Source organism: Naegleria fowleri (assembly GCF_008403515.1).
Source record: "Naegleria fowleri strain ATCC 30894 chromosome Unknown tig14, whole genome shotgun sequence".
In the NCBI taxonomy this organism is placed as follows: Eukaryota; Heterolobosea; class Eutetramitea; order Acrasida; family Naegleriidae; genus Naegleria; species Naegleria fowleri.
The window spans coordinates 875-11841 of record NW_025407946.1 but is presented as its reverse complement, the minus strand read 5'-3'; the positions used below and the strand labels follow the sequence as shown (position 1 = coordinate 11841).

The 10967-nt window shown below is 37.6% G+C and overlaps 9 protein-coding genes across 9 annotated transcripts in view; 5 read left to right on the top strand and 4 right to left on the bottom strand.

Moving 5' to 3' along the window:
* The window catches only part of FDP41_012492 (uncharacterized protein), a gene marked incomplete at both ends in the record, with an annotated part of 548 nt that extends 47 nt beyond the window's left edge, over positions 1-501 (bottom strand). Inside the window, 2 exons of the mRNA XM_044703017.1 lie at positions 1-173; positions 335-501. The exon at positions 1-173 is cut by the window's left edge and continues 47 nt beyond it. Of these exons, the coding sequence (XP_044566095.1) occupies positions 1-173; positions 335-501 (340 nt within the window). The remainder of the gene's footprint in view (positions 174-334) is intronic.
* Positions 502-1365: 864 nt separating this feature from the next.
* Positions 1366-2286, top strand: FDP41_012491 (uncharacterized protein; the record flags this gene model as incomplete). The annotated part of the gene is made up of 1 exon (XM_044703016.1): positions 1366-2286. The coding sequence occupies one exon, from the start codon at positions 1366-1368 to the stop codon at positions 2284-2286; it is 921 nt and encodes a 306-aa protein (XP_044566094.1).
* A 29-nt stretch (positions 2287-2315) lies between these two features.
* Positions 2316-2939, top strand: FDP41_012490 (uncharacterized protein; the record flags this gene model as incomplete). Its single annotated transcript, XM_044703015.1, has 1 exon — positions 2316-2939. One exon carries the CDS (start codon positions 2316-2318, stop codon positions 2937-2939), a length of 624 nt encoding a protein of 207 aa, XP_044566093.1.
* A 229-nt stretch (positions 2940-3168) lies between these two features.
* On the top strand, positions 3169-3896 carry FDP41_012489 (uncharacterized protein; the record flags this gene model as incomplete). The annotated part of the gene is made up of 2 exons (XM_044703013.1): positions 3169-3449; positions 3506-3896. 2 exons carry the CDS (start codon positions 3169-3171, stop codon positions 3894-3896), a joined length of 672 nt encoding a protein of 223 aa, XP_044566092.1.
* A 354-nt stretch (positions 3897-4250) lies between these two features.
* FDP41_012488 (uncharacterized protein) lies at positions 4251-4523 on the top strand (the record flags this gene model as incomplete). The annotated part of the gene is made up of 1 exon (XM_044703012.1): positions 4251-4523. The coding sequence occupies one exon, from the start codon at positions 4251-4253 to the stop codon at positions 4521-4523; it is 273 nt and encodes a 90-aa protein (XP_044566091.1).
* A 470-nt stretch (positions 4524-4993) lies between these two features.
* Positions 4994-6223, bottom strand: FDP41_012487 (uncharacterized protein; the record flags this gene model as incomplete). The annotated part of the gene is made up of 1 exon (XM_044703011.1): positions 4994-6223. One exon carries the CDS (start codon positions 6221-6223, stop codon positions 4994-4996), a length of 1230 nt encoding a protein of 409 aa, XP_044566090.1.
* Positions 6224-6255: 32 nt separating this feature from the next.
* On the bottom strand, positions 6256-6534 carry FDP41_012486 (uncharacterized protein; the record flags this gene model as incomplete). The annotated part of the gene is made up of 1 exon (XM_044703010.1): positions 6256-6534. One exon carries the CDS (start codon positions 6532-6534, stop codon positions 6256-6258), a length of 279 nt encoding a protein of 92 aa, XP_044566089.1.
* Positions 6535-7170: 636 nt separating this feature from the next.
* On the bottom strand, positions 7171-7892 carry FDP41_012485 (uncharacterized protein; the record flags this gene model as incomplete). Its single annotated transcript, XM_044703009.1, has 3 exons — positions 7171-7439; positions 7597-7673; positions 7879-7892. The coding sequence occupies 3 exons, from the start codon at positions 7890-7892 to the stop codon at positions 7171-7173; spliced, it is 360 nt and encodes a 119-aa protein (XP_044566088.1).
* Positions 7893-8087: 195 nt separating this feature from the next.
* Positions 8088-8811, top strand: FDP41_012484 (uncharacterized protein; the record flags this gene model as incomplete). Its single annotated transcript, XM_044703008.1, has 2 exons — positions 8088-8458; positions 8571-8811. 2 exons carry the CDS (start codon positions 8088-8090, stop codon positions 8809-8811), a joined length of 612 nt encoding a protein of 203 aa, XP_044566087.1.
* Positions 8812-10967: the final 2156 nt, after the last annotated feature.

The following is a 10967-nucleotide window of genomic DNA, read 5'->3' as shown; positions in this document are numbered from 1 at the left end:
ATGTTGTTGGATGATCTCCTACGACGTTGCTGTTTGAAGGTTCTGATTGGCTGTTGTTGTCCGTTAGTAGTGTTTGCACCTGTTCAGCCTCGTCGTCATCAGAGGTTGAAGTCTTGTTGGATTTAGATTTCTTTGAGGGTATGTAATCGACACATGGAATTCCCTTCTTCTTGCTGTTTGTACATATAGATTTTCAAACAAAATCAAATAACAGTAGTAACACACAAATCGAATATTAAATATTTTAAATTCAAATAAAAAAAAATTAAATACAATATTAACGAATGTGTGGTGTCATCCATGAATTTTGTTCGTTGAACACTAGAGTACTTACCATCTTCGACAGGGTCTTTCTGAATCACAAGCTACATGTGCTGAATGACAACTCAAGCATGCTCTCTTGACATAGGGTTTTCTCTTCTTTTCCTTCTTTGAGGTCGAGGTTGTGGGATGCTCCAGTCCTGACAAATTCGAATCTGGTCTCACGTCTGCTTTGGTCATTTTTTTTGTAAGAGTGAAGTTTATTTTTAGAAGGTGTTCGGAATCTGAGTATTCCGAGATTAGCTCCATCACAAAAATTGAAAATCTCTCATTTTTCACATTATCCAGAGTTCAATTCATTTAGAAACCTTCTTCATGTGATTAGTACTTTCGCTTTGAATGCAAATTATCTATTTTAGGATTTGATCCTCCTCGATTGAATCATTCGAGAAAAAGCACTCTAATAATGATATAGTTATCCAAAGGTAAGTATTAAATTAGAATCATCGAACCGAAATATACAACCTAGCCAATTCACAGGTTGTCTCAACAATAATATTATTTGAGATTCACATAATTATATTTCACATTAAAATTAATTTTTAACAACTTTTAATGAAATAATGATCATGCCGTTCGTCTATTCTTCTTTCACTTCGTTTTCATGATGATTCAAATCTTCATGTCCATGATAAGTGTTAGTAAATTCGGAGAGTGTGGAAAATATCTTTCGGAACACTTCGAACACGTTCATCGTATAAAAAAGAATCAGAGCAAAAAATCCATCGTTCTTTTTGCTGATCAGTTGCTCGTTTTTGTTGTAATGATGAGATGACATTTTTTTCAGAGTGTCATCAATTGCGACTACGAGAGAAGCCACAAGAGCTCTTTCCTGGTGCATTCCGTCACTCTTTGCACTTTATGATTCATTGATCACTTGAATGACAGAACTAATATTCTTTTCACACATCTTAAAATAGGTTCGGAATTCATCAATTCCGAGCTTTCCTTTCTTGTCGCTCAATCCAAACCACCATGACCCTATTCATGAACCTTTCAATAAAAACTCCAATCAAAAAGTCAAATCTTTCACAACACAAAAAAATGCTCAAACACACTTCACACATCTTTTCGTCGTCTTCGTCGTTGTTGCTGCAGAGCAATTTGACTAAAAACGTTTCGACTCACATCCGATCCAATGCCAAGATTGCATCCAATTTGCAAATACAAAATTATCAGATTAGAGGATTCAAGTCTTTTCGATTTTCCGAACAACATCATGTAAATAACAACTGTCCTACGAGTTTGAATTTGCAGTTTAATCGGAATGCATCACACCTACAATCACCACTGAGTCTCCACCACAACTCTGATGGCGGACTAGTAGTCATGAAGAGATCCTATCACACCAATATGAATCCAAACTTTGGTGGCAGTGGTGGAATGAGTGGAAAGATGCCATGGGAAACTACCTTTGAAAAGGGAGAAGCATTGAAAAAGTTCGGAATTGATCTGACTGAAGAAGCTCGGAAAGGAAAATTGTATCCAATCATTGGACGTGATGATGTCATTCGAAGAACCATTCAGGTGTTGTCACGTCAAACAAAGAACAATCCAGTGATCATTGGTTTACCTGGTGTTGGTAAGACAGCCGTCGTTGAAGGACTAGCTCAAAGAATTGTGAAAGGAGAAGTTCCAGATTCCATTAAGAAAAAGAGATTGATTGCACTTGACTTGGCAGCAGTTATTGCTGGTTCAAAATTTAGAGGTGAATTCGAAGAAAGAGTTCAAGCCATTCTCAAAGACATTCGAGAATATGAAGGTGAAATTATTTTATTTATTGATGAAATTCACATGATTGTGAATGCTGGAAATGCACAAGGTTCAGTGGACTTGTCGAACATGTTAAAACCTGCTCTTGCAAGAGGAGAGTTGCACTGTATTGGTGCTACCACTTTGGATGAATACAGAGTTCATATTGAAAAGACAAGGCACTCGCTCGTCGTTTCGAACAAGTACTTTTGAATGAACCTTCTGTGATTGATTCCATTGCCATGCTTAGAGGCAGAAAAGCAAATCTCGAGGCTCATCATGGTGTTCGAATTAGTGACAATGCCATTGTGAGTGCCGTGGTTCAATCCGATCGATACATCTCTGATCGATTTCTTCCAGATAAGGCACTCGATTTAATCGATGAAGCAGCAGCATCCATTCGATTGCAACAAGAATCCAAACCAGAACATTTAGAAAAGATTGATCGTTCAATCATCATTTCTCGTATCGAGTTAGAATCTTTGAGAAATGAACAAGATCCAGCCAGTATGGAACGAAGAAAGAAACTTGAAAAGAAAATTGAGGAAGAACAAAAACAAAGTGATCTCCTCACTAAGAAATGGCAAGAAGAACGAGATCGATTAAGGACTACAAAAGAAAAGAAACAACAACTTGTTCAGTTGGAGAAACAACTCGAAGAGGCCTTCCGTAAGGCAGACTATCAAACTGCTTCAAGACTTCAATACAAGACCATTCCAGATTTGAAAAAGGAAATTGAACAAATCTCTACTGGTTTCACAATGATTAGTGACTCTGTTTTGGAAGCTGATATTTCTCGAATTATTTCTCGCAGAACTGGAATTCCACTTGAAAATTTGTTAATTGGTGAAAAGAGAAATTGCTAAAATGGAAGAACATCTTTCCAAATATATCATTGGTCAGGACGAAGCCATTCGTGTCATTTGCAATACCATTAGAATTTCGAGAGCTGGATTGACAGATCCAAACCGACCACTAGGTTCATTCCTTTTCTGTGGTACAACAGGTTCTGGTAAAACAGAATTGGCAAAACAAGTTGCAAAATTCCTATTCGATGATGAGAATGCAATGGTCCGAATTGATTGTTCTGAATTGATGGAGTCACACAGTGTTTCCAAATTATTGGGAGCTCCTGCTGGTTATATTGGCTACGAGGATAGCCCACAACTCACAGAATCTGTTCGACGAAAACCCTATCAAATTGTCTTGTTCGATGAAATTGAAAAAGCTCACAGAGATGTCTTGAATGTTTTGTTACAATTATTGGATGAAGGTTTTCTCACTGATTCAAGAGGTAATCATGTCAATTTCAGAAATACCATTGTCATTATGACCTCTAACGTTGGATCTGAAATTTTGCTTCACTTCCACCAGGAGTTCCTTCAAGTGAAGCCAAGAAGGAAGTGAATGACTTGTTTAAACATTATTTCAGACCAGAGTTTTTGAATCGTATTGACAATATTGTCTTCTTCAATCGATTGAACGAAGCGAATATGAAACAAATTGTGGATATTCAACTTTCTCGAATTGCTAAACAACTCAAAGAAAGGAGAATGCTTTTGGATGTGAGTCAACAAGCAAAGGATTGGTTAGCTCATGTTGGATTTGATTATCATTTCGGAGCTCGACCTCTCAAACGAGCCATTCACAGTTATTTATTGACTCCACTTGCAAAACTCTTGTTGGAAGGAACCGTGAAGGAAAATTCCAAAATATTTGTGGACTTTTCTAGTAAGGTCAATGAAGATAATGAGGAAACATTGGATATTACGAGTACTCCTCTCGAGGGTCAAGTTGTGGAGACCAATGTTGAAGAATTGTAATTGTCACAGAACTGATATGGCAAGACCTCCGTATAGAGTTCAGTGCAAATAGTCAAACAACTTGTAGAGTCGAGAAAAATCTCCTGAAAATAGATGTGTTTGCTTTGACTATCGATCGTATTGAATGATAATAAATAATGCATTCGCAACTAGTTTTCTCTTTTAAAAGGTTTCAAATGGCAACCATTAAAGACATGTGGCAAAAATTACAAAAAATTATATATTCGTAGTGTACAACACCCAATACTAGTTTCCTGTTTGTTCATCATCATTGCGAATTGGTTCAATTCAATATCTTCTTCTTACAAAACTTGCATCCACGTCAAACCACAACTAAAATAGCAAAATGAAAAAATGTCGCCAGCAACCGTTTCAACCAGCAAGTTAAAGTCATCCTTGTTTGGTTCATCGTCGTCCTCTCAAAATAATCATCATGTATCGGAATCATCAAAATCAAATAATCCAGTATCACCATCGTATCGGGATCGAACAATTAGTGAACAGGAAGATGATTTACAAGAATCGGAATTTGATCAAGTTGCAATGGAGATGGGAAAATCAAGTCAGGCGTTAAAACAAATTGCTGGAGAAATGCGTGATGAAGTTACGTCACAGGTTTCTTCCTGAAAAGAACCACAACCACTGCGTCGGAAACACAATCTGGGATGGGCGGAATAATGAAACACATGAAACAAGTGTTTGAAGTGAGAACTTGGAAACAAATGTGGCAACTAGTTGGAATTATTGTCGTTACATTTTTCATTGTATATTATTCGATAAGGATATCGTGGTATTTTTAATGTCGTCCTCAACAGAAGCAAAACAGTAATTGTGAGAGAACCACCATCATCACCATCACAAGATGAATCATCCCAAACAACAAGTTATTCACTGGACTGTTTCACATAGTAAAACGAGGCGAAAACCAAACTGAAGAAACTTATGTGACGAACCAATGTCATCAAAATTTAATACAACTCTTTCTCTACGAATTGTTGTTAAAACAAATCATGCTTAGATAAATAACAATCTAGAAAGTGTGTTGTTCAGGTTAAGATGAACACCACCTTTCCCTACTATACACTTAACTATACATATTACTCCTTTCTGAGATAGAATCTTCTGTACTTGTCATCCACTCTATCCAAATAATAAGCACCAGATGAAATGTAGTCGGTTGGTGTGGATGAAACAAAATCATGTTTAAGGTAAACATCCATGTTGTGATCCATTGTCTTGGAATATTCTTCTGGTGTAATTTCTTGTCTTTGATTTAGTCTGTTTGGCAAATCGAGAATATTCTTGATATCCTCCAATTGATATCTGTGCTTCTTGTGAGTGGTCTCTCTTCCTTGGAATTCAAACATGGCAGCTGCCAATCCAGATCCATAAGAGAACAAATTGATACGTTTGTCTTGGAGCTCTTGACCTTTCAAACCAACCAATGAAGTCAATCCAGCATATAAGGAAGCAGCATAGGTATTTCCCAACTCTCTTGGAAGGTAAGTACTGGCTCCAACCTTTTGTTCATACATCTTCTTTGTAAGTGCAATAAAGAACTTGCTTGATTCATTGTCATTGTAGGTCTCTTCTCTTGGTTGACTTCTAGCATATTGATTAATCTTTGACTTGGTTTCGTCATCTTTAATTCCATACTTGGCATACAAGGACTCCAATTGACTTTCCTCAGCCAAAGCAAAATCACTGTAAACCATACGAGCAAAGGACTTTTGAACAAGCTTATTGTAAGGAGCATGGAAACACAAATAGTCCAAATCAGCCACAGAAATTGGCTGTTCGTGTCGGGATCTCAATCTCTCATAGCAAATATCCAAAGCCTTCAAATAGCAAACATTTGAATATTGTCCATCCACTGTTGGGAAATAACTAGTCTTCTTTGGCTTGTAAAAGTCATAAGCGTGTTCCATATGGAAAGCCTTCAATCTGAAATCACTGAAACTCAAAGGAGCATCTCTACCTAGCAACATGGCAACAGCACCAGCACCTCCGGTTGGTCTTGCTGGGCCCTTGTCGTATTGAGCAATATCAACAGCAACCACAACACTGTAAACATCATTCTTCTTGGTGGTGGTATGTTCCGAATTAAGCCAATAGAGTCCATTGAAGAGAGCATTAGTTGCTCCGTAACAAGCGTTAATAGTATCAATTCCTTCCATTTCAGAGTATTCTACTTGAGGGAATTCTTGCATAATAAAGCTCTTAATGGATTTGGATTTGTCGATGGCTGATTCAGTACCAACTTCGAGCCTCTTAACTTGCTTTGGATCAATGGAGTACTTTTCAAAGAGGCGCTTTACAGCACTCATTGCAAGAGAGACTGTATCTTCTCTTTCCAAATCTACAACGGCCATTCTGGATTGTGCCAATCCAATCGTGTACTTTCCTCACTGACTCCATCATGTTGTTCCAAAGCAGATTGAGAAACAAAACGATTAGGGAAATAGGCCTCCATACCCACAATACCGAAATGTGGATTATGAGTCTTGGAAGCAACACTGGAGAAGGACGCCTTTTGGCAACAAGACGATGAGGACGACAAGGTAGATTTCAAGAGGGTCGCCTTGTGGTTTACCTTTCGGAGAATATGGGTTGCAGCCTTGTGTGATGAGGGATTCATTTTTTGCTGTTGGTAAGGTGATTGCTTTTGATTCTTTTAGAGTACAAGTGATGAAAGTGTGAACTAGTGGAAATGTGAAAAAGTGTGCAAAGATGAGTGTGGTCGAGCTCTTTGTGTTGTCTTTCTTTTTGAAGAGGTTAACAGAGATCGCGTTGTAAGCGAGATGGGAAGTGTGGTGTGCGACCGTCATCTTTTGAAATCGGCCGAGAGGAAAGGTTGTCCAAACAGTAGAAGTAATCGGTTCCCGAACTGACGATCCTTTTCAAAAAGCCGAAGGTCGGGTTGATTATGGAGAATTTGCTATTCTTTCTTTTTAAAGTTGTCTTGCCAAATGCCATCTGGACGTTGTTGTTTCGCTTGCTGAAATGGAAATCTGTAAAACATGTTGTGTGAAGGTGGTCACAGATATGTTGCTGATTTCACAAGACATATTTCCTTTCGCTAATCTTGAATTAAGCCAAACCTTCGTTGTAGAGCCTCTCGAGACAATATACGACAATGCCAAATCATCTGTTGTATTTAGTTGTTGTTGAATAATGATGATGTTTTAGTAGTATTTCTGAAATATTTTGGTATTGTTATTATTATTGAAATTATTGAAAATTATTTGAGCACACACTAGTAGATTAGCATCATTTACACTTTCATTCCACCTCTTCGTTTTCCTCCTCTTCCTCTAGATGAGGCTCCGCCGCCTCTTTTCTGAGCTTGTCCTGCTGTTCTCCTCTTTGGTTTTGGATGAACTGTCGTGTCCTGTAAAAGATTATCCAAATTTATAGACTCTGGTAGAATGACATATCGAATGTTACTTCCTCTCACACTCATATGCTCCAAAGAGACTGGATTTTTTCCTTTTAATGTCATCTTGACTGCTTTTAAATGTGTGTTCATACTCATATCAACTCCTGATGAATGGTGATAATAGAAATAATAATTGATTTGTGTCAATCGTTGTGGCATATTTCAAAATATTGAACGATGTAAGAATGTAAGGTGAAAAGCACAAGACAATTTTGACAATGATGAACAAAATAAATATATAGGAATTTGAACACTACTCACCTACGATGGTTCCGGCAACAACAGTGCCATTCTTCAATTCAATGGTCACCGATTCTCCACTCAATTTCATAAGGAATCTGTATATTGATTAGAATCAAAATAACACATCCAAAGCATTTCAAAGTTAACCCATATCGATAAAAAAATAATTTCCATCCGATAAAAACATTTGTTCACATCATCAAGCAAAGGAAACGCATTCACATCCATTCCGATACAAAAATCATATTACGGAAGAGAGTAATGATCATCATCACAACAATTTGTTGAAAAAAAACTCACCTCACAAGCCTCATTTTTTAACTTGAACATGAAGGCAATTTGTTGTTTGTAAATTTTTGAATTGTTTGGAATTTGCATCATCATGAGTCAATGAAATATATCGTCGTCTTCTTCAATGGAAATTTCGTATTAATCAAGATCATGGCCCTATGTGCATTACAGGGCTACACTTGTAAATTGTCCATGATGGGTTCTTGCAAAGAAAAAAAATGGTTTCACCTCGTTCTTCTTCTTCCCGACTCATGAATGCCTTGGTGTGCATCGCTACAGGCTCGGAAGAGATGGAAGCAGTTAATATTATTGATGTTTTGAGAAGAGGAAATATTCAGGTTACAGTTGCAAAAGTTCATGATCCACAACAACATTACGATCCATCCAATTTAAGAGTGATCGGATCTCGTGGTGTAAAACTCGAGGCTGATGCTCATTTTGATGATGTCGTGGATCAAGAGTATGGAGCAATCATCTTACCAGGTGGTATGGGAGGAGCCAAAATATTCTCTGAGAATACTAAATTGTTGAATCGATTGACCAAGCAGAAAAAGAGTGAACACGGAATTGTTGCTGCTATTTGCGCAAGGTGAGTAATGCAGAATTTTGAATAATAATTTGAGGACGATCGTGTGTATTCATGTGTGTGTTTGTTATTCAAATTGGATGTTTAATATTTTGTGAATGATCATGCCTTTCAGTCCTGCTCTCGTATTGACCAAACATAACCTTTTGGATGGAGTGAAAAAGGTGACTTGTTATCCATCTTTGAAAGACAAAATGCCACACTATGATTGGCATGATGAGAAGGTGGTCGTCGATGGAAATGTCGTGACATCACAAGGTCCATTCACTGCTGTATTTTTCGCTCTTAAGCTTATTGAGCTTATGGTTTCTAAGGAAGCCAGCCAAGAAGTTGCAAAGGGTTTGCTTGTACATTAGATGGTGTGAGATTTTATTTCATTCTTCAGATGATTGATGTAATTTATTAGTCTGTGATGACATTAAACGATTCTTTAGAAAAGGTTGTCCATTGAATGAATCGATGTTTGTTATTCTGGCAGCATTTTGTGTGCATTGTTCGTTCAGGGTGAACAATGAAGGTGTAACTTTCATCCAGCACTTGGCCTGCCCTCAAAATTATCAGCTCGGTGACAACAACTCTCTGTCAAGCAAATCAATGAAGGAACATAAAACACCCAAATGAATGAATTGGCCCATAACCATGCAATGGAATCTTTCTTCAACACCAAATCAAATCCAACACAAATATCACACACATACAAGAATATCATTCCCATCATGGTATATAAGGAGGGACTCGCCGAAGATTCACTCGTTGTTGTTGTTGTTGTGGAGTTCTTTTTCATGTCATGGATGATGAAATAATAAATCACACTCAAACTCACTGAACAACTTAAGAGAAACTATACAGTTTCATCCCACCCAAAGAGTCAATGACGAAGAATTCAATAATTCTGAAGAATACATTAAGGGAGCGTAGAAAAATTGATTTAAGAAAGCCATGAAGAAAAAGAGAAATAAACAAATGAAAAGACACCACCATCTATTACTACGAGTCGATGAATGAATTATCCAAATGAAGAGTCTTGTTGGAGTCATTGCATGGTATGATGTTTTTTGAGAGACATCTTGAGCGACATCCATAATGAGAGGTGGTTCTTGGATATTGGAATCGTTCTTCAATGTGATACTGTTGTTTGAGGTTGTGGTGGTTGTAGTTTCTGTTGTTTCTAAAAGATGGTTCTTTGTGCGTGGTGGTTGGTATAAATGCCAAATGTCAAGCGTGAATCGAGTTATCAACAAGAGATGACAACACATGAACAAGACAATTCCATTCATCTCACTCTCCACAAGAAAAGCAATTTCTTCACACATCCAAATCCCAAACATTATCTTCATCATCAACGCACTCGTTCTTTCTTGTTGCTTGGATGCGGTTGAACGAGTGAAAACTTTCCAACAACAATACAAAACAATGAATCGTTTGATGTAGGTGTTCTTCGCATGGACATTTTGAAAGATGGTTCTTATCATGAACCAATATGGTAAAACAAAGAAGCAGGAGTTGAACGAGTGAATTGTCCAAAAAATCGACTGAAATCCACCATCAAAATCCAGATATACAGTGGGAAGATTGGGAAATAGAAGATTCCAGTTCTTGATGTTGCTTGTCATATGGCAATGAAATGGTGGCGTTAGTGTGAGGTTCGAACTAGTTTTTTACTTGTCAAACACAATGTGCTTCAGTGACAACCGTTGGAACTAGAGCTACAAACGTTAACATAACAAGTCACTCTTCACATTTAAAGAGAGAGTATTCTGTTTTTATAAACCGAAATCAGAAGAGGAATCTATTCATATGTCAGCGCCAAAATCAAAACAGTCATGAGAACACATTCTTTGCAACACACGAACTCTTCTTCATGAAACCCTTTCAAGAAGAACCTAAACCAACAGCGGATGTTGTAACCACTAATACGTGATGAAATTGAGTGCAACAAACGAAGCATGGAAATTCAACTGTACAGTAAACGAGTTGAAGAACACGAGTCGAATGAAAGAATCGAGTTGGAAAACAAGATGAAGGTGTGAATGAAAGAGATGTGATGCCTGTTAATCCGAGAAAAATCGACCTCAGATTGGTCAATTTGACTCCAAATTAAAAACAACACTAGCGTTGTGGTTGTTTGGCTCTGCATTCCGTAAATTTGATGTGTGTGAAATCATCTCAAACCTTAACATTCTCAAAGAAAATAACAATTCAGTTCGAATTTATGCTTAGTTCAAGAATTCTTTTTGTACATTCGGGAAAACAGGACAAGAAAGAAAATGGAATAATAGAATTATTCATTGGATTCAGCTCTTGAAGATCCTCTTCCACCTCTGCTGCTTCCTCTGGTACTAGATCCTCTTCCACCTCGATATGAAGAGCTTCCTCTGCCTCCACGACCTCTTCCACCTCCTCTGCTGCCTCCACGAGTGCTTCTTCCGGTTCCGTTCGACATGGTCTCTCCGAATGTTTCCAAATCAAGTCTTTGTTGTTCTTGTCTTTCTTGTCTGGTTCTTCTATTTTT